Source organism: Canis lupus, chromosome 8 (genome assembly GCF_011100685.1).
Source record: "Canis lupus familiaris isolate Mischka breed German Shepherd chromosome 8, alternate assembly UU_Cfam_GSD_1.0, whole genome shotgun sequence".
In the NCBI taxonomy this organism is placed as follows: domain Eukaryota; kingdom Metazoa; phylum Chordata; class Mammalia; order Carnivora; family Canidae; genus Canis; species Canis lupus.
In genome coordinates, this window is record NC_049229.1 from 44,408,078 (window position 1) to 44,436,074 (window position 27,997).

Here is a 27,997-nt window from a genome sequence, read left to right on the forward strand (position 1 = left end):
GGGGAGGCAGAGAAGCTGTTACATAATAATGATGTGCTCAGTAGGGGAGGCTGTGCTCAGTGAGCTGGGTGTCTGAGCACAGGGGACCTAGAGAAGAGAAAAGATGGGAGGCACTGGGAATAGTAGTGTGTAGTGTGTCCCTGGGCCAAAAGGTCCCACGGTCTCTTGGAGAAGGCACACGGGAAGAATCAGTGCACTTGGTGGAAGTTCAGTGAGGGAAGGGCTTCTCTTTCTCAAACTAAATGGCATAAGCGATCGACACATAATTAACACGGAGGTTGGAGAGGACAGTGGGAGCGTCTTCAAATAATGTTGAGGAGAGAATTAGATTCCCTCACACTTTACAACACTTGAGTGCACTTGGCGATGATTTAGGAAAGAAATTGTAAATGGAGGTCATGAGTAGAGAATTTAGCATGTATAATAGACGTTTCTTATAAAGTTATACTGCCCTGCAATCAAGCGATCCTGCCCTAGGGAATTACCCATGAATACTTAGTGTATGAATGTTCAGTATAATTCATGAATTTATTCTACAACCTGGGAATAAACAGCCGGAATTTAACAGATGAGTCAGTAAACAAAACTGGCTTAATCCCAGTGAGATAATCCCTTCTAAATCAGAACTAACTTCTGATCATGTAGGAATAAGGATTTATCTCCAAGGTATTGTGATGACAGAAAGAGTTAGACCAAACGAACCTAATGTAGGTTTTAATTTGGATGAAATCTGGTATAGTCTAAAATGGGCTTAGTTTATGAGACTAGAATTTAAATCTGTAGTTTCCTGATGTGGCAGTGGAGGAATGGAGGGAACTTTCCGAAGGAAAAGTGACAGGAAATTTATGTATATTGATGAGGGTGTGCTGTGGAGTGAATGTTTGTGGCCCTGCAAAATTCAGAGGTTGAAATGCCAAGCCCCAGGTTGGTGGTATCAGGAGGTGGAGCCTGTGCAAGGTGATCGTGTCATGAGGGTGGAGCCCTCAGGAATGGGATTATTGTCTTGACAAAAGGTGCCATAGAGAGATCTCTTGCCTCTCCTGCATGTGGGTTTTCAGCCAGAGGTACCATCTCTGAAGCAAGAAGCGGCTCTCACTAGACAATGAATCTGCCAAGCTGGTGACTTGATCTTGACCTTCCTGTTTCCACAACAGTGAGAAAGAAGCCAGCCAGTCTATGGTATTTTAGTATAGTGACTAAAAGAAGTTAAATTCATAGTGTTTACACATCAAAAGTCATCAATCTCTACCTTAAAATCTAGGTATATTATTGTATGCTATGTATACCTCAAAAAAAGTTAATATTTTTCATTGAAGAATAATTAACATACAACATTTTATTTGTTTCAGGCATACAACAACTTAACGTAATATACATTGCAGTATTGTCACCACAATAAGCCTTGTAAGCATCTATCACTGTACAAATTTATTTCAATATTATTGACTGTATTGCCCATGTTGTACATTACATCCCTGTGATTTATTTATAATGTTTCTTTGTAGCTGTTAATCCTCTTCACTCATTTTGCCTTTCCCCCAACCCCTCCCCTTTTGCAAGGACTAATCTTTTCTCTGCATCTAGGAGTCTGTGTTTTGATTTGTTCGTTTGTTTGTTTTGTTTTTGAGATTCAACTTGTAAGTGAAATCATGAAGAATTGTCTCATCTGACTTACTCAGCCTCAAGGTCTATCCATACTGTTGCAAAATTTCATTGTTTTTTATCGCTGAGTAGTATTCCATTTTATATACGTGCCACATCTTCCTTATCCATTCCATCCATGGGTGGACTTTGAGGTTGTTTTCATATCTTGGTTATTGTAAATAATCCTGCAACAAACATAAGGGTGTACATACCTTTTAAAAGTATGTTTTTGTTTTCTTTGGATTAAAACACCCAGAAGTGGAATTTCTGGTTATATGATTGCTCTGTTTTTTTTTTTTTTTTTTTTTTTTTTAACAACAAATACCCACAATTTGCTTCAACCTTGATGAAACTGGAGGGTATTTTTTTAAAATTTTTTATTTATTTATGATAGTCACAGAGAGAGAGAGAGAGGCAGAGACACAGGCAGAGGGAGAAGCAGGCTCCATGCACTGGGAGCCCGACGTGGGATTCGATCCCCGGTCTCCAGGATCGCGCCCTGGGCCAAAGGCAGGCGCCAAACCGCTGCGCCACCCAGGGATCCCTCTGTTTTTAATTTATTAAAAAGATTTTATCTATTTATCTATTTCTTTATTTGAAAGAATGAGAAAGCTCAATCGAGTGGAGGGAGAGGGATTGGAAGAGAATCTCCAGAAGACTCCATGCTGACTGCAGAGCATGATGTGAGGCTCAAATCCTCAGATCATGACCCAAGCTGATCAATCTGTAAACTTACTGAGCCACCCAGATGTGCCAATATTTTTAATTTTTGAGGAGCCTTCATACTGCTTTCCATAATAGCTATATCAATTTATGTTTCTATGTACAGCATGCAAGAGTTCCGCATTCTTGTCAACACGTGTTTTTTGTCTTTTTCATAATAGCCATTATTAGGTGTAAGGTGTATCTCAGTGTGGTTTTGATATGCGTTTTCCTGATATTATTAATGTTGAGCATTTTTGCATGTGCTTGTAGGCCACCTGCATGTCTTTAAAAAAATGTCTATTCACATCCTTTGGCTATTTTTAATGATTGTTTATTTTGTTTGTTAATAGATTATATGAGTTCTGTTTATATTTTGGATTTTAACCCCTTATTAGATATTTGCAAATATTTCCTTCCAGTCTGTAGTTTGTTTTTTCATTTTGTTGATGGTCTTCTTTCCTGTGCAGAAGCTGTTTAGTTAGAAATATTCCATATGTTTAATTTTGCTTTTGTTTCCCTTGCCATTGGAGCCACAGACATAAAAAAAAAATTGCTAAGACCAATGTCAAGGAACTTACCACTTATGTCTTTTCCTAGCAGTTTATGATTTCAGGTCTTACATTCAAGTCTATTTTGAGTTGATTTTTTTTAAGAGAGAGAGAACTTGAGCAGGGAGAGGTGGAGGAGTAGAGGGGGAGAGGGAATCTTTTTCTTTTAAAATTTTATTTATTTATTTATTTTTTAGAGAGAGAGAGAGAGAGAGAATGCATGCCCATGAGGCAGGGAAGGGCAGAGGGAGAGGAAGAAAGACAATTTCAAGCAGACACCCTGCTGAGCTTGGAACCCAATACAGGACTCGGTCTCATGACCCTGAGATCATGACCTAAGCTGAAATCAGGAGTGGGATGATTAACACTTAAGCCACCCAGGTACCCCTTTTTTGAGTTGATTTTTACATACAGTGTAATATAGTGGCCCAATTTCATGCTTTTGAATGTAGCTATCCAGTTTTCCCAACACCATTTATTGAAGCCATTGTCCTTTCTCTATTGCACATTCTTGTCTCCTTTGTCATACATCAATTCACCATGTATGTGTGTGTTTACTTCTGGGCTCTATTCTGTTCCATTGATCTATGTGTCTATTTTTATGCCAATACCACACTATTTTAATTACTATAACTTTGTAAATAGGTTGAAATTGGTGGGAGTGATTCCTTTGGTTTTGTCTGTCTCTCTCAAGGTTGTTTTGGCTATTTGAGGTCTTTTGTGATTCCACAGAAATTTGATATTGTTTGTTCAAGTCATGTGAAAAACATCATTAAAATTTTTATAGGGATTGCATTGAATCTGTAGATTGCTTTGGGTAGTATGGACTTTTTAATACTATTGATTCTTCTAATCCACTGGCACACAATAACTTTCTATTTCTTTCTTTCTTCTTCAGTTTTTTTCATCAGTGTTTTATAGTTTTAAGAATACATCTTTGGGCAGCCTGGGTGGCTCAGCGGTTTAGCGCCGCCTTCAGCCAGAGCATGATCCTGGAGACCCAGGATCGAGTCCCACGTCGGGCTCCCTGTATGGAGCCTGCTTCTCCCTCTGCCTGTGTATCTGCTTCTCTCTATCTCTCTCTCTCTCTCTCTCTCCCTGTGTATCTTATGAATCTTATGAATAAATAAATAAATAAAATCCTTAAAAAAAAGGAATACAGATCTTTCATCTCCTCGGTTAAATTTATTCCTAGGCATTCTCTCTCTCTCTCTCTCTCTCTCTCTCTCTTTGGTATTCTCTTTTTTTGATGCAATTATAAATGAGATTGTTTTCTTGATCTCTCTTTCTGGTACTTGATGATTAGTGTATAAAAATGCAACAGATTTTTCCATAATGATTTTGTATCTTGTGACTTTATTGAGCTCATTTAGTAGCTGACTAGCTTTACAGTGGATTCTTTAGGATTGTCTATATGTAGTATGTCATCTGAAAATAGTGAATTTTACTTCTCCCTTAACAATTTGGGTGCCTTTTATTTCTTTTTCTTACTTAATTGCTGTGGCTAGGATTTCTAAACTATGTTGAATAAAAGTGCGGATAGTAGGCATCCTTTTCTTGCTCCTGGTCTGAAAGGAAAAGATTTCAGTTTTTCACTGCTGAGTATGATACTAGCTGTGGGTCTGTCATATATAGCCTTTATTATGTGGAGGTATGTTCCCTCTATATCCAGTTTATTGGAGTTTTTATCATAAATGGGGATGTTGAATTTTGTCAAATGTTTTGTCTGCATCTGTTGAGATGATTATGATTTTTATCTTTTTCTAATTGATTTCCTGTTTCATACCACTGTGGTCAGGAAAAATGCTTTATATGGTTTCAGTCCTCTTGAATTTATTGAGATTTGGCTTTTGGCCTAATATGTGTTTTATCCTGAAAAATGTTCAATGTGCACTTGAGCAGAATGTGTATCTTGTTACATTTAGTAATTTCTGTACATAGCTGGCCTGTTAAGTCATTGAAGATCAGTGTTTCCATACTGATTCTGTGTCTGGATGATCTACCTATTGATGTAAGTGCAGCAATAAAATCACCCACTATTATTGCATTTCTGTCAATTTATCCACTTAAGTCTGTTAATATTTTCTTTATATATTTTGGTGTTCCTATGTTGGCTGTATATATATTTATAAATGTTATATCTTCTTGCTGGATTGATCACTTTATCATTATTTAGTGTCCCTCTTTGTCTTTTGTTACAGTGTTTAAAGTCTATTTTGTCTGAGTATAGGTATACCAACTTTCTTTTCTTTTCCATTTTCATGGAATATATTTTTCCATCCCTATACTTTCAGTCTGTGTGTGTCCTTACTTCTGAAGTGAGCCTCTTACAGTTAGAATATAGATGGCTTTACAGCCACTCTATGATTCTTAATTAGAGAATTTAGTCTTCTTATATTGAAAGTAATTATTGATAGGTATATATGCATTGACATATTGTTAATTGTTTTTAGTTTCACTCTGGTCTTTTTTTCTTCTCTCTCTTCCCTGTGGTTTGATAACTTTCTTTATGTTATATCTAGATTCCCTTCTGATTTTCTTACTATAAAGTTTTGCTTGGTTACCATGAGGTAACAATAGATAATAGTCTATTTTAAGTTGATAGAAACTCAAATTAGAACATATTTCAAAACTCTACATTTTGACTTCTCCTCTAAATGTTATGTTTTTCATGTAACTTTTTACTTCTTTTTATTTTGTATATCCCTTAACTGATTATTGTAATCTTATCTTTGTCTTTTAGCCTTCTTAGCATCATTATGAGTGATTAACTCACTACCTTTACTATGTATTTACCTTTTAGTTTCTAGCGTGATTTTTACTTTCATGTTTTCCTACTAATTAGTGTTATATCACTTCAGCTTAAATAATTTTTAATTTCTGTAATATTTTTTAAGGCTAATGTAGTTATAATGAAATCCTTTAGCTTTTGCTTATCTGGAATACTCTTTATCTCTCCTCCAAATCTAAATATACTTTGACAAGTAGAACACACTTCATTGGTAATTTTTCCTTTAAGAAGTCTGAATATGCCATGCCACCCTCTCTGGCTTGCAAAGGTTCTTCTAAGAAGTTTGCTGATGACCTTATATGGTTTCTTTGTATGTAACAATTTATTTTGCTTTTGCTGCTTTTTAACATTCTCTCTTTATATATAACTTTTGACATCTTAATTATAATGTGTTGATGGGGCTTATTTTGGCTTCCTCTAATCTGGGACTCTATGGCATTCCCAGACCTAGATGTTTCTTTCCTTCCTTATGTTAGAGAAAGTTTCAGTCATTATTTCAAAGACGTTTTCTGCCTCATGCTCTCTCTCTTTCTGGAACCTCTATAATGCAAATGTTATTCTTCTTGATGCTGTTCTAGAGGTCTCTCTGCTTGGCAAGAAGCCTGCTTCTCTCTCCCCATCTGCCTGCCACTCCCCCACCTGTGCTCTCTCTCTTTCTGTCAAATAAATAAGTAAAATCTTTAAAAAAAAATCAAACATATAGTAAAGGTAGCAGATCAGTCACTTATAAAGCTAGTATGAAGGTTAAAGGAAAAAAATAATAAAATCAATTGTATCTAAAAAATCAGTAAAGGGATTCCAAAATAAAAAGATGCAAAATTTGGTATCATATAGGTCAAACACTGAAGAAATAAGTAAATGTAGTGCTTTTAGGATGTGTTCAAACTTAAGTGACCATCAACTTAATATAGATTGCTATATACTTAGGATGTTATCCACAAACCTATAATAGATTCACAAAAAATAAAGAAAAAGGAATCCAAACATAACACTAAAGAAGTTCATCAATCAAAAGAAGATGTGGTCTATGTATACAATGGAATCTCACTCAGCCATTAGAAATGACAAATACCCACCATTTGCTTCGACATGGATGGACCTGGAGGGTATTATGCTGAGTGAAAGAAGTCCATCGGAAAAGCACAAACATTATATGGTCTCATTCATTTGGGGAATATAAAAATTAGTGAAAGAGAATAAAGGGAAAGGAGAGAAAATGAGTGAAAATATCAGTGAAGGTGACAAAACATGAGACACCTAACTCTAGGAAATGAACAAGGGGTAGTGGAAGGGGAGGTGGGCAGGGGGTTGGGGTGACTGAGTGATGGGCACTGAGAGGGACACTTAGCGGGATGAGTACTGGGTGTTATGCTATATGTTGGCAAATTGAACTCCAATTAAAAAAATTTTTTAAAAGTTCATCAATCACAAGGAAAGAGTAACAGAAGAAAGGAAGAGAGGAAAATTACAAAAAAAAAAAAACCTGGAAAGTAATTAACAAAATGGCAATCCTTTAAAATTTAGGTGTTCTAAATGCTCCAATCAGAAGACATAGGATAACTGAATGGATTGAAAAATATTGAGACCCATCTTTTGCTGCCTACAAGGGATTGACTTCAGACCCAAAGTCACATACAGAATGAAAGTGAGGGAATAGAAATGAATAATCCATGTGAATGGAAGCAAACAAAAAGCTGGGGTAGCAATACTTAGATCAGACAAAATAGACTTTAAAACAAAGACTATAATAGACAAAGAAGGACATTACATAATGATAAAAGAATCAATCCAACAAGAGGATATAATTGTAAATATCCAAATGCATGCAACATAGCAGCACCTAAATATATAAAGTAAAATGAACAGATATAAAGGGAGAAATTGACAGTAATAAAATAATGGTAGGGGACTTGGGCACCCCACTTACATCAATGGATAGATTATCCAGTTAGAAAATCAATGAGGAAAAAGTGGCATTGAATGAAATGTTAGAACAGATGGATTTAACAAATATATACAGAACATTGCATCCGAAGACAGAGTACACATTCTTTGCAAGTGCGCATGGTACATTTTACAGGATAGATCATATGTTAGGACACACACAAAAAAATCTCAGTAAATTTAAGAAGACATATTAAGCATTTTTTTCTGACCATGATACGAAAGTAGGAATCAATTACAAGCAAAAAAACTAGAAAAAAACCAAACATGTGGAGACTAAACAACCAATGGATAAAGGATGAAATCAAAGAGGAAATTTTAATAATACTTTGAGTCAAATGAAAATGGAAACACAATGGTTCAAAATCTTTGAGACACAGCAAAAGCAGTTAAAATGAAAGTTTATAGTGAAATAAGTCTACCTCAAGAAAAATAAGAGATCTCAAATAGACAATCTAACGTTACACCTAAAAGAACTAGAATAACAAAAATAGCCCAGAGTTAGTAAAAGGATGAAAGTAATACAGATTAGAGTGGAAATAAATGAAAGAGAAACTTAAAAAAATAGAAAAGAATTAATGAAACAAAAGTTACTTTTTTGAAAATAAATCAAGTTGATAAACCTTTAGCTAGACTCATTAAGAAAGAAAAAAAGACTAAAATAAATAAAATCAGAAATGAAAGAAGTGAGGGAGGGGCAAGATGGCGAAAGAGTAGGGTCCCCAAGTCACCTGTCCCCACCAAATTACCTATATAACCTTCAAATCATCCTGAAAATCTACGAATTCGGCCTGAGATTTAAAGAGAGAACAGCTGGAATGCTACAGTGAGAAGAGTTCGTGCTTCTATCAAGGGGAAGAAATAAAGAAACAAAAGGCATCCAAGGGGGAGTGTCCCCAGGACAGGAAAGCCCCACCTGGAGAAGCAGGAGCTTCACCAAACTTCCTGGAGGGAAAGGCGCTTGCAGGGAGTTGGAGCAGGACCCCAGGAGGGCGGGGATGCCCTCAGGCTCCCGGGGGCACTAACAGGGCACCTGCGCCCCGGGGAGAGTGCGCCGAGCTCCCTAAAGGGCTGCAGCGCCCATGGCTGGACCCCGGAGCAGCTCGGAGGGGCTCGGGCGGAGGGGGCTGCGGGGCCGGGAGCTCGAATCCAACAGCTCAGGCCCGGGAGCCCAGGGCGCCGGGACACAGCCCAGGATCCGGCCTCCCCCCGGGACAGGTAGAGGCCAGGAGGGCCCAGGACAGCAAGGACGCTCCTGCCCCGAGCTGAGCAGATCAGCGGCCCCGCGGCGGAGCATCCAGGCCCCTGCAGACCGAGAGCTCTGTAGTTACTGCAGGAGCTGAATCCAGGGCTCCAGAGCTGGCCGCCGCCACTGGGGTTGTTCCTCCTGGGGCCTCACGGGGTAAACAACCCCCACTGAGCCCTGCACCAGGCAGGGGGCTGAGCAGCTCCCCCAAGTGCTAACACCTGAAAATTAGCACAACAGGCCCCTCACCCAGAAGACCAGCTAGATGGACAAGTTCCAGGGGAAGTCAAGGGACTTAAAGTATACAGAATCAGAAGATACTCCCCCGTGTTGTTTTGTTTTGTTTTGTTTTGCTTTGCTTTTTGATTTCTGTTTGCTTCCCCCACCCTTTTTTTTCTTTCTCTTTTTCTTCTCTCTTTTTTCTTTTTTTCTTCCTTTTTTCCTTTTCTCTTTTCTTTCCTTCTTTCTCTCCTCTCTTTTTCTCCTTTTCCCAATACAACTTGTTTTTGGCCATTCCGCACTGAGCAAAATGACTAGAAGGAAAACCTCATCTCAAAAGAAAGAATCAGAAACAGTCCTCTCGCCCACAGACTTACAAAATTTGTATTACAATTCACTGTCAGAAAGCCAATTCAGAAGCACTATTATACAGCTACTGGTGGCTCTAGAAAAAAGTATAAAGGACTCAAGGGACTTCATGACTGCAGAATTTAGAGCTAATCAGGCAGAAATTAAAAATCAATTGAATGAGATGCAATCCGAACTAGAAGTCCTAACGACGAGGGTTAACGAGGTGGAAGAACGAGTGAGTGACATAGAAGACAACTTGATGGCAAAGAGGGAAACCGAGGAAAAAACAGACAAACAATTAAAAGACCATGAGGATAGATTAAGGGAAATAAATGACAGCCTGAGGAAGAAAAACCTATGCTTAATTGGGGTTCCTGAGGGCGCCAAAAAGGACAGAGGTCCAGGATATGTATTTGAACAAATCATAGCTGAAAACTTTCCTAATCTGGGAAGGGAAACAGGCATTCAGATCCAGGAAATAGAGAGATTCCCCCCCCCAAAAAATCAATAAAAACCGTTCAACACCTCGACATTTAATAGTGAAGCTTGCAAATTCCAAAGATAAAGAGAAGATCCTTAAAGCAGCACGAGACAAGAAATCCCTTACTTTTATGGAGAGGAGTATTTGGGTAACAGCAGACCTCTCCACAGAGACCTGGCAGGCCAGAAAGGGCTGGCAGGATATATTCGGGGTCCTAAATGAGAAAAACATGCAACCAAGACTACTTTATCCAGCAAGGCTCTCATTCAGAATGGAAGGAGAGATAAAGAGCTTCCAAGACAGGCACAAAATGAAAGAATATGTGACCTCCAAACCAGCTCTGCAAGAAATTTTAAGGGGGACTCTTAAAATTCCCCGTTAAGAAGAAGTCCAGTGGAACAATCCACAAAAACAGGGACTGAATAGATATCATGATGACACTAAACTCATATCTCTCAATAGTAACTCTGAACGTGAACGGGCTTAATGACCCCATCAAAAGGCGCAGGGTTTCAGACTGGATAAAAAAGCAGGACCCATCTATTTGCTGTCTACAAGAGACTCATTTTAGACACAAGGACACCTACAGCCTGAAAATAAAAGGTTGGAGAACCATTTACCATTCAAATGGTCCTCAAAAGAAAGCAGGGGTAGCAATCCTTATATCAGATAAACTAAAATTTACCCCAAAGACTGTAGTGAGAGATGAAGAGGGACACTATATCATACTTAAAGGATCTATCCAACAAGAGGACTTAACAATCCTCAATATATATGCCCCGAATGTGGGAGCTGCCAAATATATCAATCAATTAATAACCAAAGTTAAGACATAGATAATAATACACTTATACTTGGTGACTTCAATCTAGCGCTTTCTACACTTGATAGGTCTTCTAAACATCTCCAAAGAAACAAGAGCTTTAAATGATACACTGGACCAGATGGATTTCACAGATATCTACAGAACTTTACATCCAAACTCAACTGAATACACATTCTTCTCAAGTGCACATGGAACTTTCTCCAGAATAGACCACATACTGGGTCACGAATCGGGTCTGAATCAATACCAAAAGATTGGGATCGTCCCCTGCATATTCTCAGACCATAATGCCTTAAATTAGAACTAAATCACAACAAGAAGTTTGGAAGGACTTCAAACACGTGGAAGTTAAGGACCATCCTGCTAAAAGATGAAAGGGTCAACCAGGAAATTAAGGAAGAATTAAAAAGATTCATGGAAACCAATGAGAATGAAGATACAACTGTTCAAAATCTTTGGGATGCAGCAAAAGCAGTCCTGAGGGGGAAATACATCGCAATAGAAGCATCCATCCAAAAACTGGAAAGAACTCAAATACAAAAGCTAACTTTACACATAAAGGAGCTAGAGAAAAAACAGCAAATAGATCCTACACCCAGGAGAAGAAGAGAGTTAATAAAGATTCGCGCAGAACTCAACAAAATCAAGACCAGAAGAATTGTGGAACAGATCAACAAAACCAGGAGTTGGTTCTTTGAAAGAATTAATAAGATAGATAAACCATTAGCCAGCCTTATTAAAAAGAAGAGAGAGAAGACTCAAATTAATAAAATCATGAATGAAAAAGGAGAGATCACTACCAACACCAAGGAAATACAAATAACTTTAAAAACATATTATGAACAGCTATATGCCAACAAATTAGGCCATCTAGAAGAATTGGACGCATTTCTGGAAAGCCACAAACTACCAAAACTGGAACAGGAAGAAATAGAAAACCGGAATAGGCCAATACAAGGGAGGAAATTGAAGCAATCATCAAAAACCTCCCAAGACACAAAAGTCCAGGGCCAGATGGCTTCCCAGGGGAATTCTATCAAAGGTTTAAAGAAGAAACCATACCTATTCTACTAAAGCTGTTTGGAAAGATAGAAAGAGATGGAGTACTTCCAAATTCGTTCTATGAGGCCAGCATCACCTTAATTCCAAAACCAGACAAAGACCCCACCAAAAAGGAGATTAAGGACCAATATCCCTGATGAACATGGATGCAAAAATTCTCAACAAGATACTAGCCAATAGGATCCAAAAGTACATTAAGAAAATTATTCACCATGACCAAGTAGGATTTATCCCTGGGACGCAAGGCTGGTTCAACACTCGTAAAACAATCAATGTGATTCATCATATCAGCAAGAGAAAAACCAAGAACCATATGATCCTCTCATTAGATGCAGAGAAAGCATTTGACAAGATACAGCATCCATTCCTGATTGAAACTCTTCAGAGTGTAGGGATAGAGGGAACATTCCTCAACATCTTAAAAGCCATCTACGAAAAGCCCACAGCAAATATCATTCTCCATGGGGAAGCACTGGGAGCCTTTCCCCTAAGATCAGGAACAAGACAGGGATGTCCACTCTCACCACTGCTATTCAACATAGTATTGGAAGTCCTAGCCTCAGCAATCAGGCAACAAAAAGACATTAAAGGCATTCAAATTGGCAAAGAAGAAGTCAAACTCTCCCTCTTTGCCGATGACATGATACTCTACATGGAAAACCCAAAGGCCTCCCCCCCAAGATTGCTAGAACTCATACAGAAATTTGGCAGCGTGGCAGGATACAAAATCAATGCAAATAAGTCAGTGGCATTTCTATACACTAACAATGAGATTGAAGAATGAGAAATTAGGGAGTCCATCTCATTTACAATTGCACCCAAAAGCATGAGATACCTAGGAATAAACCTAACCAAAGAGGTAAAGGATCTATACCCTAAAAACTATAGAACACTTCTGAAAGAAATTGAGGAAGACCCAAAGAGACGGAAAAATATTCCATGCTCATGGATTGGCAGAATTAATATTGTGAAAATGTCAATGTTACCCAGGGCAATTTACACGTTTAATGCAATCCCTATCAAAATACCATGGACTTTCTTCAGAGAGTTGGAACAAATTATTTTAAGATTTGTGTGGAATCAGAAAAGACCCCGAATAGCCAGGGGAATTTTAAAAAAGAAAACCATAGCTGGGGGCATCACAATGCCAGATTTCAGGTTGTACTACAAAGCTGTGGTCATCAAGACAGTGTGGTACTGGCACAAAAACAGACACATAGATCAATGGAACAGAATAGAGAACCCAGAAGTGGACCCTGAACTTTATGGTCAACTAATATTCGATAAAGGAGGAAAGACTATCTATTGGAAGAAAGACAGCCTCTTCAATAAATGGTGCTGGGAAAATTGGACAACCACATGCAGAAGAATGAAACTAGACCACTCCCTTGCACCATACACAAAGATAAACTCAAAATGGGTGAAAGATCTAAATGTGAGACAAGATTCCATCAAAATCCTAGAGGAGAACACAGGCAACACCCTTTTTGAACTTGGCCACAGGAACTTCCCATCTGATCCTCCATATTGCCTTGATACCAACTTAGCTCCAAAATTTGTCTTTAAGATCTTCCAAAAAACTGAGCCATAAATTCAAGCAAGGTAGGCTTTTGCCACTCTCTTCATTGGTCAGAGTTTTATTATGTGGATCTATATTAACCTCTGTTTTTTCAGCTTTTCTATTCTCACAGTATTTGCATTCCATACAACAAAAAGAAGAGCTCAAGAACTATCCTCAAAAGCAAAGAATCCTCTTTTAGAAGGAAAGAGTGGGCAAGAGAGTGAGATTATCCAGGTTGCAACTACAAATATGAAAACAAAAATTCTCTGCAATTTTTTTAGATGTTTACCAAAGAAACAAGTCTTAGGATGTAGCCTGTTACAAGCAAGTTCATTTACCTATCTGGTTGACACTGAGGATGTTAGATAGCATTTCTGTATCTCAGTTTCCTAATTTGCAGAATGATAAGATCTATTTGCTGGCTTGTGAAAGGATAAAATGAGTGAAAGCACAAAAAATACTTCATACAATAGTATCTACCAGGTTGGAAGCCTGCAATAGCTACTAAAGTCTAAAATATCTCAATTCTTGGAAATTCTGCATCCTGAAATGTTACACAAAGGGTAAATTATTTCAGATGCTAGTACTTGAGTATCCCTTCTAAATCATGCTTTGTTTGCCTCTTCTCATATTTTGAGATCGCTGCTTCTATCATTGTTAGGACAAAAGGTGGCTGCAGTACTGGTGTGCATTGAATAACATTCATCATGTCTGGACCCAAAAGCTGTAAGCACATTAACTGATTATATCATGTCCCATATGACCAATACCTTCTACAACTAAGTTTTTTCATATCTTTTGCACATTTGTTTCTGATTCTGAGTACATATAATAGAGCCCGTTATACTGCAATTGCTGAATCTCACTATGTTTAACTCCACAACTATTTTAGGGGTCCTTACTATGTGCCACAGTTAGGACCACAGTCTAGGTATTTTATTTGCATTAAAGTACAGAGAGCCAAGACTTGCCCTGTGGAGCTTACATTCTAGTGGGAGATACAGAAAATAAACAATAAACATAGCGTATTAGTAAATTATAAAATATTAGAAAGTGATATTACAACAACAACAACAAAAAGAAGTGAAGATCTCGGATAAAATACTTATGGCCATGACTTCTCTGAGGATAGTACCTGATACATCCAAAGACAGATTTATCCCTAGAGTATGCACAGCCAGAGTAGTAAAGTGGATGAAGCTGTGACTTAGAGATGGAAGTCTTAATGAAAGTCCCCGCTGGGACACCTGGGTGGCTCAGTGGCTGAGTGTATGCTTTTGGCTCTGGTTGTGATCCTGGGATCATGGGATAGAGTCCCACAACAGGCTCCTCACAGGGAGCCTGCTTCTCCCTCTGATTATGTCTCTGCCTCTCTCTGTCTCTCATGAATAAATAAACAAAATCTTTTTTAAAAGAAGGAAAGAAAGTGAGTTCTGGGAGCATCTGAGTGGCTTAGTTGGTTTAGCGTCTGGGATCCAGCCCTGCATCGGGCTCCCCGCTCAGCAAGGAGCCTACTTCTCCATCTCCCTTTACTGTTCCCCCTACTTGTGCTCTCTCTGTCTCTGTCAAATAAATAAATAAATAAATAAATAAATAAATAAATAAATAAATAAAATCTGAAAGAAGGAAGGAAGGAAGGAAGGAAAGAAAGAAAGAAAAGAAAGAAAGAAAGAAAGAAAGAAAGAAAGAGAGAGAAAGAAAGAAAGAAGAAAGAAAAGAAAGAAAGAAAAGAAAAGAAAGAAAGAAAAAGAAAGAAAGAAAGAAAGAAAGAAAGAAAGAAAGAAAAAAGAGAAAGAAAGAAGAGAGTCCTGCATTGAGAATAAGAACTTCCCTAGATATCTGAGTTCTCTAGATTAATTCAGTGCTTCTTCCATGCTTTTGAGAGCCTTTGGACAGGGGGTCTTTTCAAGAACTTTAGATATATGTCTTTAGCTGTCTTTTTTATATTCTTCATATACATCCATCTAGTTCATCTCCAAACCAGTGGCCCGGAAACCTTCCATCATTTCCTTCCCTTATTCCCCATACTGATCAGGGTTCCATTTAAGAATCAGAACCACTGTGGACATTAAAGACTAAGGAATTCATTGTAGAAATTAGACCTCATACAATTATTGGAGAATCTAGGGAAATAAAGGTCTGAAAGGATCAGAGAAAAATCACTAACCAGTTGCTCGAGTGGAAAGATGAAGAAAGCTGATGTTGAAGTCTGTGGAAGGTTGTTGGCTCTTTGTGGCAACTGCCTCTGTGAATCCCAGCAAACTATCTTATGATAAGTCTGGGTCACTCTTGGTCAGGAGGGCTGGCAGTTAGGAAGGAAAGATGGACATTTGTGGAAAATGGTGAGAAAAAATTAGAATCAAAGAATAAACTAGAACCTAAAAGGAAACACTGGAGTTCATGTCTCTCTCACTGTACCTAATCCTGATGACCAGCGGAAAAGCTGCTACCACAAATCTGAGAACTGTTCATGTGTCAGCCCAGTATTTGGAGAGGTTGAAGGAAGAGATGGGTAACAGCTAGACAAGATGTGGTCTTGGCGCTGCCTAGGTGAGTCAGCAGGTCAGTGACAACATGATGGCTGCTGTTTTACTTCCACCTTCCAAATCATGGCCAAATGCCTTATGTGGTCACCCTTGATCCACACAGAGAAGGAAATTATGAAAAATGCAATTCCAACTAAGCAAAGTTGACAGAGTATAAAATCAACATAATCCTTACATATCAATCATTTTTAATTCTTAAGTTTTTGTCCATTCTTTCCTTCTCTACTATGATTGCTCTAGTATAGATCCCTGGGATCTCTCTTCTGGCCTATCGGCATAGCAGAGATGCAAAACATTTGATGAATTTTCAGGTCCTTCTTGTAGGCACTATGGCAAGAGCTTCTGCCCATCTAGCTCTCTGGGGCACCCCAAAATCTTAGGAATACCATTGAGCTTGTTTGGCTTCATCATTATTGCCCAGTATTGCTGACATCATCCTTTCTCTCCTGCTGACATTTTCATCAGTACTGTGCATGTGTACTCATTAGTACTCAAGAATGCATATGGCCAGAAAGGAGAGGGGAAGTATATATAGCAGCTAGCATTTACTGTGTTAGGTATTTTATTAAATACATTATTTTATAGCAATGTCTCCATTAATAACTCTATTTGATAAAAATGAGAAATTAAGTTTGTAGTAGATAAATGAATCACCCAAAGTTAAACTGTTAGCAAGTAGTTGAACTTAGACATATTTGTTCCCAAAGCAGATGATCTTTCTATTACATCAAAGAGCCAGGAGACAGCTCTTCCTTTTGGCTTTTCACAACCACCAGGGTAGTTTATCTTTTGGAGTTTGGGTTCTTGCCCAGCTGGGTTGGATTCCATTTGTGCTAGCTATAGAGAATATGTCCAGCACAAATGCCTCCCTGAGCCAGACAAGTACCATAAATAAATGAAAAGGCAGGAAGTTGGGATGGATGAAGGGTAGTGGGGACTGTGGGAAACTGGCAAATTTAAACCTATATAAAGGGGCACAGGAGTGAATCAACTCTAACTGACAATTGCCTGGTGGGAATGCAGACTCAATGTTACATAAAAGTTGTAATATCTCCTAACTTTAAATGTTGACTCAATATTTTTGTTAAAGATAACATGGCCCTGGGATGCCTGGGTGGCTCAGCAGTTAAGAGTCTGCCTTCAGTTCAGGTCATGATCCTGGGGTCCTGGGATGGAGTACCACATCAGGTTCCTTGCATGGAGCCTGCTTCTCCCTCTGCCTATGTCTCTGCCTCTCTTTCTCTCTGTGTCTCTCATGAATTAAAAAAAAAAAAAAGATAACATGGCCCCAAGGGTATTTTTAAGATTCCGTGTAGGATGAAGACAACACTGACCAGAATCACATAAGAGCTGCTAATTTTCAACCTCCACTCCAGAGGTCTTGTGCTGAATTCATTAGATTTATGTGTGTTATCACAGGTTCCTCCAAAAGTTGACCCAAATACTATGGAGTAGTGAGGAGAGTCACAAGTTAACAACCCATGGTTGGTTTAGGCATTTTGGACTCCAAAGGCCTGCAGACCTGTAGACTACTACTATTGAGAATCAGGCAAAAGCTGAAAAGCTGAGGCTTCTGGACAGAAATGGACATGAAAGAAGCACACAGTGAGCACCACAGTGTGGGTGACTATGAGAGCATGAGTCAGTGGATGACATGTGGGTGTGGAAGTCAAGTGTGCGTGTGAGGTCGGTGTAGAGGACTATAAGCAGAAAGAAAAAAGGGGAAATGATGGTCAATGGTAGGAAGAAAGGGAGAGAATAAGAGACAAAGGAGAAGCCATTTGCACTTTCACCCAGTGCATCTGTGGACATGTTCTATTTGCCAATCTTTTCTCCTTCATATGTGCAGAGGCAAGCAAGTGTTAATACTCACTAGGCTAGAGATAGGCAATTTCATAGCCAAGGCAAATATATTCAGTAATTTCTCCTGGCTGCTGCTTTCACTAGAATCTATCTTGTCTAACAAGTTCTAAACCGTTCCCTATTATCTTTGTGCTGACTGCTGAGAAATGTCATAGCTTAGTTTGAGCACCTCAGGATCCTAACTGAATAGATAAAAGATGGCTAAGTAAAAATGATGGTTATAATTAAAGTACATGATTCCAAGACATTTCTATCTTCCCTATCAGAGGATTAAGGTCTGTGATGAAGGAACCAGAACCACTGAGTTCACATTGGCAAACATTTTAATACGTGAGTAAATTCACAAAACTGAGTGCACTGGCAGCTGGCCCTACTGCAGCAGGGAAGGAACAAGGGTGTGGACACAGTAAGTGAAGTATAGTGGCAGCCATCACAGCCTGAAAGGGCCTCTGCCTCCTGAGCTCCCCAATTTTGAAACCTCATTCTTGACCCATCTTGCTCCTTTAGAAGCCCAGCAGAAGTTGAATGCATACTCTGAAACCTCTTTTTTACACTTTGTGAGGAAAAAATTATACAATTTGAGGTGATGATCATATGATGGATGTGCAGTTTTCACATCATAAAACGCAGGTACTAAGTGAGCCTAGCGTATGCACCACTCCTACACAGAAACCATCTGTGAGGGAGCTCCAGAGTCAGCCACCCATATACATATCACATTTTTAGAGGGCAGGAAGAGAAACAGAGATGATCTTGGGTGCACAGGGTAGTGGGCTAGCTTCATGGATTCCACTCATGGAGGTTTCAGATTCCTACTGATGTTTTGGAAAAGACATCATCATTTTACATAGTTGGTATCATTCTTTCCAGATTTCACCCTTTTCCCAATTCTCATCTCCATCTCTAATGAAAAAGATTTTTAAAAAATAAATTGAGGTTCAAGTTTTCTCATTAGAAAAATAAGGGGCTTAGTGTTAATCTTCTTGAGTCAGGAATATATTCAAGGATATAATGAAAACCATGGAGCATTCTCCATAACAATGCAGATATCTACAAAGATTCAAACCTTTTCAAACTTTTCCCTAGGACAGTGGCTCCTAATTTGCCTGTCCACTAGAATCACCTGGAGAACTTCAAAGACTCTAGATACCTGGACCCCATCCCAAAACAATGTAATCAGTAAAGCTCAAAGGGCCTGTTTATAGTCTAAGTGTTCAAATATCTCTTCGGGTGATTCTACTGTATAGTCAGGCCTAAGCATTGGATCCCTAGGGCACTAAGTGAACAAAATAAGAAAAAAAAGTTTAGGAGTAAAGAAAGCCAAGAAGCAATATGCCTCTAAAATACCTAACTGGAAGCATATATTATAGGAGATAAAAGAGATGAAGAGGAAAGAAGTCAAGATGCAAATGACTTGCTCCATGTTGCTATTTTCAGATTATTCTTCCTTCCTCCACCCTAAAAATAAAGCACCTGCATTGAACTGCATGCCATAAGGCCCATAGCACCAGCTAGTTTCCTTGTTTCTGTCTTTACCCAATGCCCCCACACCCTAATCACATATCCCAGGTCCCTTTCTCTCATTCCTTGAAATTTTAACTGTTAGTTAATTGTTGCTTACTTCCTTCAACATCGCTCTTGACAATTTTTGATGATTTAAATGTTCACATAGATAATCCTTCTGATATTCTGGTCTGTCAGTTCCTTCACTCATCTCTCTCAAAGATCTTGCCTATATCATTTCTCTGCCACTTACTTTCATGGACACATCCTACTAGACCCTGTTGTTTTCAATCACTTTAATCCCTTTATAATCTCATTTCCAAGCATCCCACCCCCTGATCACCATCTCCTGTCTTTCCAGCTTATTCTCTTTAGTGCCTTAACTCCAACAATCCTTCATGTAACCTCCTGCAACTTATTGTTCCTACTTTCTATTGTCCCTACTCCATCCTAATGTCATCACTTGCCTTTTATCTATCATCATTATCATCCTCATACTCACTGTCTTGTCTTCATGTGGCAAAATTACAACCATGGTTAAATCCGTGTCTACACCTACTTTGTGCTCACATCTGCATTCTCAGCTAACGACCTTATTTCCATTTTCTCTGAGGAAATACAAGCAATCAGAAGAGAACGTCTTCATGCTCTTACCACCCTATCTATCTGCCTACCTGTAGTTCTATCCATATACTCAGCATTCCCTCCTGTTACACTGAAGAAATGGTTTGTACTCCTGTCTAAGGGCAAGCCTTCCACTTGTGCACTGGATCCCACCTTCACTTAACCACTCAAAGACATCACTGCAGCAATTCTCCACACACCAAACCATTAATTTTTCTCATTTCTAATAGATCATTCCCATTAGCATAAAAACAGGCTACTATTTTTCCCATCTTAAAAATAGCTTTGGGGCACCTGGGTGGCATAGTCGGTTGAGCATCTGATTCTCAGTTTGGTTTGGGTTATGATCTCAGGGTTGTGAGATTGAGCCCTACATCAAGGTCTGTGCTCAGCATGGAGTCTGTTGGGGATTCTCTCACCCTCTCCCACTCGTGCTGTGTCTCAAACACATAAATACATCTTTTAAAATAGTTTTTACTATTTACCCCTCTCTCCCTATGATTTCATTTCCCTGCTTCCCTTTATAACAAAACTCTTTGAAATAATGATCTCACTGACTCTTTATCTCCTCTGCTTTTTTAAACCCAGATTTTGTCCTTACTACGCTGAAATAGCCCTTTTCAAGTTCACCGATGACTTTCCCACTGCTATAACCAGGTCAGTTTGCAGCCTGTATCTTACTTCATCTATCAGCATTTCATTGTATCAATCACTGAATCTTTCTTCATTTGGCTTCCACTCTCTCTGGGTTTTACTCCTTCAGCAGTATTCAATCTGCCTGTTTCCTTTGCTGATTGCTCCTCATCACCCCAAACTTTAAACATTGGGGCTTGGGATCCCTGGGTGGCGCTGCGGTTTAGCGCCTGCCTTTGGCCCAGGGCGCGATCCTGGAGACCCGGGATCGAATCCCACGTCGGGCTCCCGGTGCATGGAGCCTGCTTCTCCCTCTGCCTGTGTCTCTGCGCCTCTCTCTCTCTCTCTCTGTGTGTGACTATCATAAATAAAAAAATTAAAAAAAAAAATAAACATTGGGGCTTAATTCTCACACCATCTTTTTTCTCCATCTACACTAACTCTCTTGGTGATCTCAACTGGCTTCTCAGCTTAGACACCATATGCAGGCTGATCACTCCAAATTTATATGTCCTGGCTTGAACTCTCTCTCAAACTCAAGATTTGTACATTTAACTTCTTACTTGACATCTCCACTGGCTATTTCTTCTGCCTGGGATGTTCTTCCAGCAGATATTCACATGGCTTACTTCCTCATTTCTTCATTCCTAAGGCCTTCTTTGTGTACACTATGAAAAACAGCACCTACTCCCAACCCCCACATTTCCTATCTTCCTCTACTGTTTCTCTCTTAAGCAACTATCAGTGTCTGATATACCTTACATTTTGTGTTATTATCTGTCCATTATCTGTTTCCATGAGCTCTGGGTTTCTTGGTCTATTTACCTGGCACAAAATATTCAATTATTTGTTGATTGAATGAATAATCCTAAACTCTAGATTCATAAAACCAGCGGGAGAAAACAGTAAATATCCCTACTTACATGCTAGATTACTAACAAAGAACTTTAAGGGTATATTATCTCCCCATTTGCCTCTGAGTGGTGGCAGCTGAATTTAGCCTTTTGGAACTCAGTGACTAGGTGGAAAACCTGAGTGGGGGAAGCTTGTTCTGTTCAGCTGCTTCGCTTGAGAGGGATGCTTGAGCTCTGTGCTAGGGATGTGCCTCTAAAAGTTAGTCCAGGGCAGCCCCGGTGCCTCAGCGGTTTAGCACTGCCTTCGGCTCAGGGCGTGAGTCCCACATCAGGCTCCCTGCACGGAGCCTGCTTCTCCCTCTGCCTGTGTCCCTGTCCACCAAAAAATGAAATGATACACACAAAAAACAATGCAAACTTATACTAATCAAATTTATTCATACTACCCATGAAAAGCAATTAGATTTGTACATAAAATCATTAACACAGAACAAGAGAAATCTGATTAGACATACAATATAGAAAAATAAGTGTGAAAATTAAAAATAGCATACTTTAGTTATTAAATTTATACTGTACTTTCTACTTATTTATAGCAGCATCTGTATGATTCCCCTGTTAATAGTTAACTAGCAGCAAAATTTTAAAAATTACACAAACTCAGTAGATGTTTCCCTCCACTGTTTCATTCAAACAGAATTTATCACATAAATCAAACAAAACCACTTCTATTTCCTGAAGAAAAAAATAGGGAAATATTTACTAAGTTACCAGTTTCCCCCAAGAAGAAGAAAGGGTGGAGTGTGAAAGGAAGGTAAAAGAAATTTGCATGCAATTACCAAAAAGTAAATTCTCAGCCTCTTGACCAATTATGGGTGGATTTTGTGCAGTCTCCATGTGTGTGTTAGTGAATGAAGCTATGTTAACTTTATTTCCTGACTTTATATTGCAGTTGAAAAATATATGGAAGTTTCCAGGAGGCCTGTCAGAGCCTGGAGAAGATATTGGTGTGTACACCTTACATATTTTTAACTGGCTTGAATATGCTCAGGAAATTTGTGTTTACTTTTTTGCTCTATAGCTGAAAATAAGATTTAAAAATTTTTAACTGGTTTATACTGAGAAATTTCAGAGAGGTTACTTCAGAGCTACTACAAAATTAGCAGCAAAACTTGTAATATTACAACTTACCCCACTAGTATAAAAAATACCATTAGGAGCACAACACCTATTCTGTTTAGAATTGCTCCTAGGTTAATTTGTTTGAAATAAAAAGCTTTGGGGATCCCTGTGTGGCTCAGCGGTTTAGCGCCTCCCTTTGGCCCAGGGCATGATTCTGGAATTCTGGGATGGAGTCCCCCATCAGCCTGCTTCTCTCTCCACCTGTGTCTCTGCGTCTCTCTCTCTCTCTCTCTCTGTGGGTGTGTGTGTCTCGTGAATAAATAAATAAAATATTTTTAAAAAGAAATAAAAAGCTTTGCATATACATTAGAAAATTTTAGCAATCAAGGGTTATTTTGGATTTGACTAATATTGTTACTGGAATTAAACTATAAGAAAACACAAATTCTTGACCATTTCACCCCACAAGGATGAACAGTAACTTTTAAATGAACCTCAAAATAAGTATTTATAAAGTCACCTATAGAGCAGTAGTGACTTAATTCTCCTCTTTATCTACTATTTATTTTAAATAGTCAGGAAGTCAAAACTTAGTAAAATGTCTCCTACAAGAAAGTCTTAATGAACTCCCTAAAACAACTTCCTGAGCTCAATATTTCAAACAGGGAAATGTGAAATAAGCTAAGAACTCTTCATGTGTTACTGATTTTACAGTAAATAGAAGAAAGAATAAAGACAGAGTTTTCCTACCTATTCCTGACCCTTGACTGGGTCAAATGCAGTCTGCATTATCATAATAAATCAAGATGCCTCATTTGATCTCAGTATTATTTCTCCATAATTTTTTTCCTCCATATGCATGTCGCCTACTTAGCCAACATTTATATATAAAGGCAACTTCCTAGGTTCTTTATAAATATTTTAAAATGTATATATATTTGAAACATGATTTTTTAAAAATGTTACACAGATGAAAATGCCCTATAAACAGTAAATAGCCAACTCCTAACAAACCATAAGTAAATTTACTACACTGAGATATGTCCATAGCAAATTTTGGCCTTTAGGTACTTAAGGATCTTCTGCTTCGATTCCATTGCTTAGGTCTTCTGTTGAAATAACAGATTTTGTGGTGGTGCAAGTAGTGAAAGAGGGGGCCACTTATTTTGGAACACCTAATTATTTCATACTATCCTTATGTGATATATGAGAGTGTGTGTAAACTAGTTAAATTTATGTCTTACATCCTTACCCAATCCATAGTGGGCAAAAATTAGGCTACAGGAAGTATGGTTAGCTTCCTCCTCTGCATCTTGCCTTCTCAAATGAATTGACTTTTTCCTTTTGAGTTTTTATGGATCTTGTGAATTTTCGGTTTACTTATATTTAAATGCAAATGAAGAACACATTTTCAAGCCAAGTATACATGATTTTAGGTTTAAGTGTACTCCAGAACACTTCAAGTCCAAATTAAAAAACAAAAACAAACAGAAAAAGTAGTGAATTCTGAATTAAGTATTTGTGGTTGACACAACAACCCTACCTATCTAGAGAGCATATATATACCTCAACCATGAGGAGTTACAAGAAAAGCAGCTCGCATTCATCATATAGCTTAGGAGTATGTAAATTAAAGCTTTCCCTTAGAACTGATAAAACCCTGAAAGCAGCTAGAAATGATAACTGACAATAGAATTCTGGAGACTATGTCCATATTAGAGCATTTCTGTCTTACAACACAACAGATTATCCTTGAGGATGAGCCAAATTACCTAAGTATTGAAATTATTTTCTTTAAACTCTGTATTTAGGAGTGTATATATTTTAGGAATACAACCATCACAAATGTGCACACATTCCTATTAGCTCTTGAGTAGTAAACTCTAGTTAACTGGGAAACACGTTTGTTTGGAATCCTTCATTCTTTGATAATACTAGGTAAATGAAGCACTTAAAATATTAAGGGAGGGCATATACAAAATAGAATACAATCTTCAGGCTTTAATATAATACCGTAATAGTACAAAAGTATCTACAAGGTTAAAAACAGAGAAATTGCCTTTCTAAAATATCATCATTACCATCGACAGGAAGAGAATCTCCTGCATGGTCAAAGGACCAGAAAGCAGCAGGGGGTCTGTTCAGAGCTCATCAGTGCACCAGAATCAGAGGGAAACACCAGGGAAATCCACATTCTGCAGTTTTTCCTATTTTATTTCAACCTAACCCTATTGTTAAATATTACAAACTAGAAATAACAAAATAAACTCCATTCCACTGTCCTGTAACTAAACAAAAATACTGTGACATATTTAAACATATCTCTCAGTCAGCAAAAAAAACGAAAACTTCTTGGTTTTTCCTATGTTCCTTAAACATATAAAATAGTAAATGTTATTTCACTTGAGCTTACAGTATGTTAAAATAAAGGTACAACAGAATAAAGCAGTTTATCTGGATAACAAAATTTAAATTCATGGCAAAAAAGCTGTGGAGTAAAGATTTCCATTTTGAGGAGGAAGGAGTCACTCATACCCTGGATGCAAAAGCACTTATATACCCAATCAATGTTTAGTCTAGTCCATAATATGTTGATTCAAGTTAAACTGATCAAACTACCCAGGCAGTGCTGATTTCTAATCAACAGCTCAAGTGACTGCTGAGTAGGGTAGATTCACTCACTAGTCTGTCCTGTGCCTCCATGATATATAAAAAAGGCTAGATTCTGACTGAAATGCCAAATTCTTGATTAGTGGTAGTAAGAGTTTAACGGAACCCCCATGGTTATTTTTTTAAAAGTGCTGACAGAGTAAACATTTCAACAATAGTTAAATTGTAAATGTCATTTGCTGATTTCACTTAAGACTAGTGACACAACCTGTAACAAATTTAATAAACATCTATTGTATTCCCAGCTGAAGATTATCTTTCTTAAGGAAGATTCTCCTTTTATTCACATAAATTCTTTTTTTAAATGTTTTTAGTTTAAAACAGTAATTTCAAACCATGTTTAATCTATGGAAAATCTCAAGGGGAAGTCAGCATGTAATTCAAAATGGTGGACAAATGTCTTACATTTTAGAACACTTTGTTTTTCCTGTGCATATTGCTATAGCTGTTTCTTAGAAAACAAACATGAGCTTATGTAGGCAATTGTTAAGACAAGGCAATAGTCCAACTACAGGAAAATTGAGATGTTTTCCCTTGATTTCTTCTTCCTTACCTATTCTTCACCAGTATAATTTTCTATTTGACAAACAAGGAAATAGAAGCACTGAATAGAGGTGTTTGAACAAAAATCTATGCCTGTGACAATTGTGAAATTGGGAAGCTTCTAAGCAAACCTAGCAAAGAAGGCAGCTTTTTAAAGAGTTTCTCATAAACACTTTAGGAGACACTGACAAAGCATCACAAAATTAGAGAAAGCCCATTTAGGGGGTTCTTCTGGAGATTCAGAAAAAGCAACCACAGAAATATTAATGGTGATCAAAATCCTGTCCCAGAAATTTGCATAATATTGAAAAATCAACCTTATAAAATGTGAAATCCATGTTGTATTATAAAATTCTGTAAATTGCAAGCTTTTCTTTTCTTTTTTGACACTTTTGATAAAATAGTTCTTTGGAATCTCAAGAAACGAAAGGGAATGCCAAAAATTACTACTGGGATTCCCCTGACAGAATAATTAGGGGACCATAACAAAATGGTTATAAATGAAACTCTTCTATGACTTTAGAGGCTTGACAGTCCCACCCAAGATCACCAGGAAGGTTTTGAACTTTTCACAGCTCAGTACATTCTGCAGCTCTACAGACTTTTGTGAGGAAGAATGAATCAATTTTTCTCAATACTGATATGTATAAATTTAGGCAGTTTTGATGGATGATCACAAACAGGAAATAATGAAGAAATATGTAAGAGTGTTAACGGCAAGAACCTGTGTTTTCAACTTTTGGGAAATAGAGTCAAAAGAGATTAAAATGTGACCCCCAAAATATACATACCAGGTGGGTAAGCCTACAAATAGCAGCCAAAGAAATATTCGCTATTTCAAAAGCTTCTAAGATGTATAGTTGTAAGAAAATACTTTAGTATTTCAGGATGTCCAGAAGGCAAAGAGTTTATGTTGAAGTTTTGCTTTTCAACCTTTGGATAGTGCTACTTTATCTGAAAATCTTTGGTGATTAAAATTCTCAAAATGTGATCCTTACTGATTTGTACTCCTATCTTTTATGTAGGAGACACAGCAGTTCGAGAAGTTTTTGAAGAGACTGGTATAAAATCAGAGTTCAAGTCCCTCCTGAGCATTCGGCAACAGCACACCAATCCTGGAGCTTTTGGGAAGTCAGATATGTATATCATCTGTCGCTTAAAGCCATATTCATTCACCATAAATTTTTGCCAGCATGAATGCTTAAGGTGTGAATGGATGGATCTCCATGACCTGATCAAGACTGAAAATACAACTCCCATCACCAGCAGAGTCGCTAGGCTGCTGCTCTATGGGTACAGAGAAGGGTTTGACAAGATTGATTTCACCACGGAAGAACTTCCAGTTTACACAGGCTTGTTCTATAAACTCTATCACAAGGAACTGACAGACAATTACAGAACTATGACAGGAATGGATTAAATCCATATTTGCATATTTTAAAAAATCTTAAGTACGTGCAGAATAATGTGTGCCATATTATAAAAAGTAGTGGACATTTGGGGTTAACTAAATATCTGATTTTAATTTTCTCAGAGTATAATTTACACGAAGAAAACTTACTTGAAGAAAATGTGCAAATTTTAAAAGCCTCTTTTCAAATGAAGCAAATGTAAGGAAGAGAGTGTAGCTCTAAGTAAGCTTTACTAGATAAAGGCAAATGCAATATAAAAGGTGGAAGTCTATACATTTTCCAGGCATTTTTGTTACCTTTTCTTTAGTAAGGCAATGATTAAATATTTACTCTTAGATAAAAGGTTATCTGACCATTTATCCAAACCGAGCAGATAACTGTACACATTTTTTTCTTTCATTAACAAATTTTTAAAATATACGTCTTCTTTCATGTGAAATGAGATCAGATGCTGCCATTTAGATCAGCTCTTAGCAGACATTGGAAGAAAAGGTATAGCGTTCTGCCCAGGTCCTGTTTTTGGTCCAAGTTTATACTGCCCAGTTCGTTCCAGCGCCACATACCGACTGGAGCATTTCCTTCACCGGTAAGTATTGTAGGTCTTAGATTGCAATCGTTCAAAAAAGAAGCACTCGTCGGTAACACATTGAGAAGCCAGTAACCTTCCATCTTCCTTCGTAGCAGGATAGCGATTTGCACATACTCCTCTGACGGACACAACGCCTCTCTCTTCTACTTGAAGTTGCAATTTGACGTGAGGATCGCTCTTCTCCCCGACCCCGTCCACCCGGCCCTCGGGGTGCATCCGCAGGAAGAAGCCCCCGTTTTTGCAGTACAGCCTCTTGGGGT

General features: G+C 38.1%; 1 protein-coding gene across 2 annotated transcripts; it reads left to right on the forward strand.

The window, feature by feature from the left end:
* On the forward strand, nt 1–27,989 carry LOC611720 (nucleoside diphosphate-linked moiety X motif 6-like). Of its 2 annotated transcripts, XR_005363482.1 has the most exons (4): nt 1–1,179; nt 22,354–22,408; nt 26,762–27,734; nt 27,830–27,989. XR_005363482.1 is itself a non-coding variant. In XM_038545093.1 (3 exons), exons 1-3 carry the CDS (start codon nt 1,177–1,179, stop codon nt 27,154–27,156), a joined length of 453 nt encoding a protein of 150 aa, XP_038401021.1. In that variant the 5' UTR covers nt 1–1,176; the 3' UTR covers nt 27,157–27,988. The 2 variants fall into 2 exon arrangements, 1 of the variants encoding a protein (XP_038401021.1); XM_038545093.1 differs by having other exon boundaries at nt 26,762–27,988.
* Nucleotides 27,990–27,997: the final 8 nt, after the last annotated feature.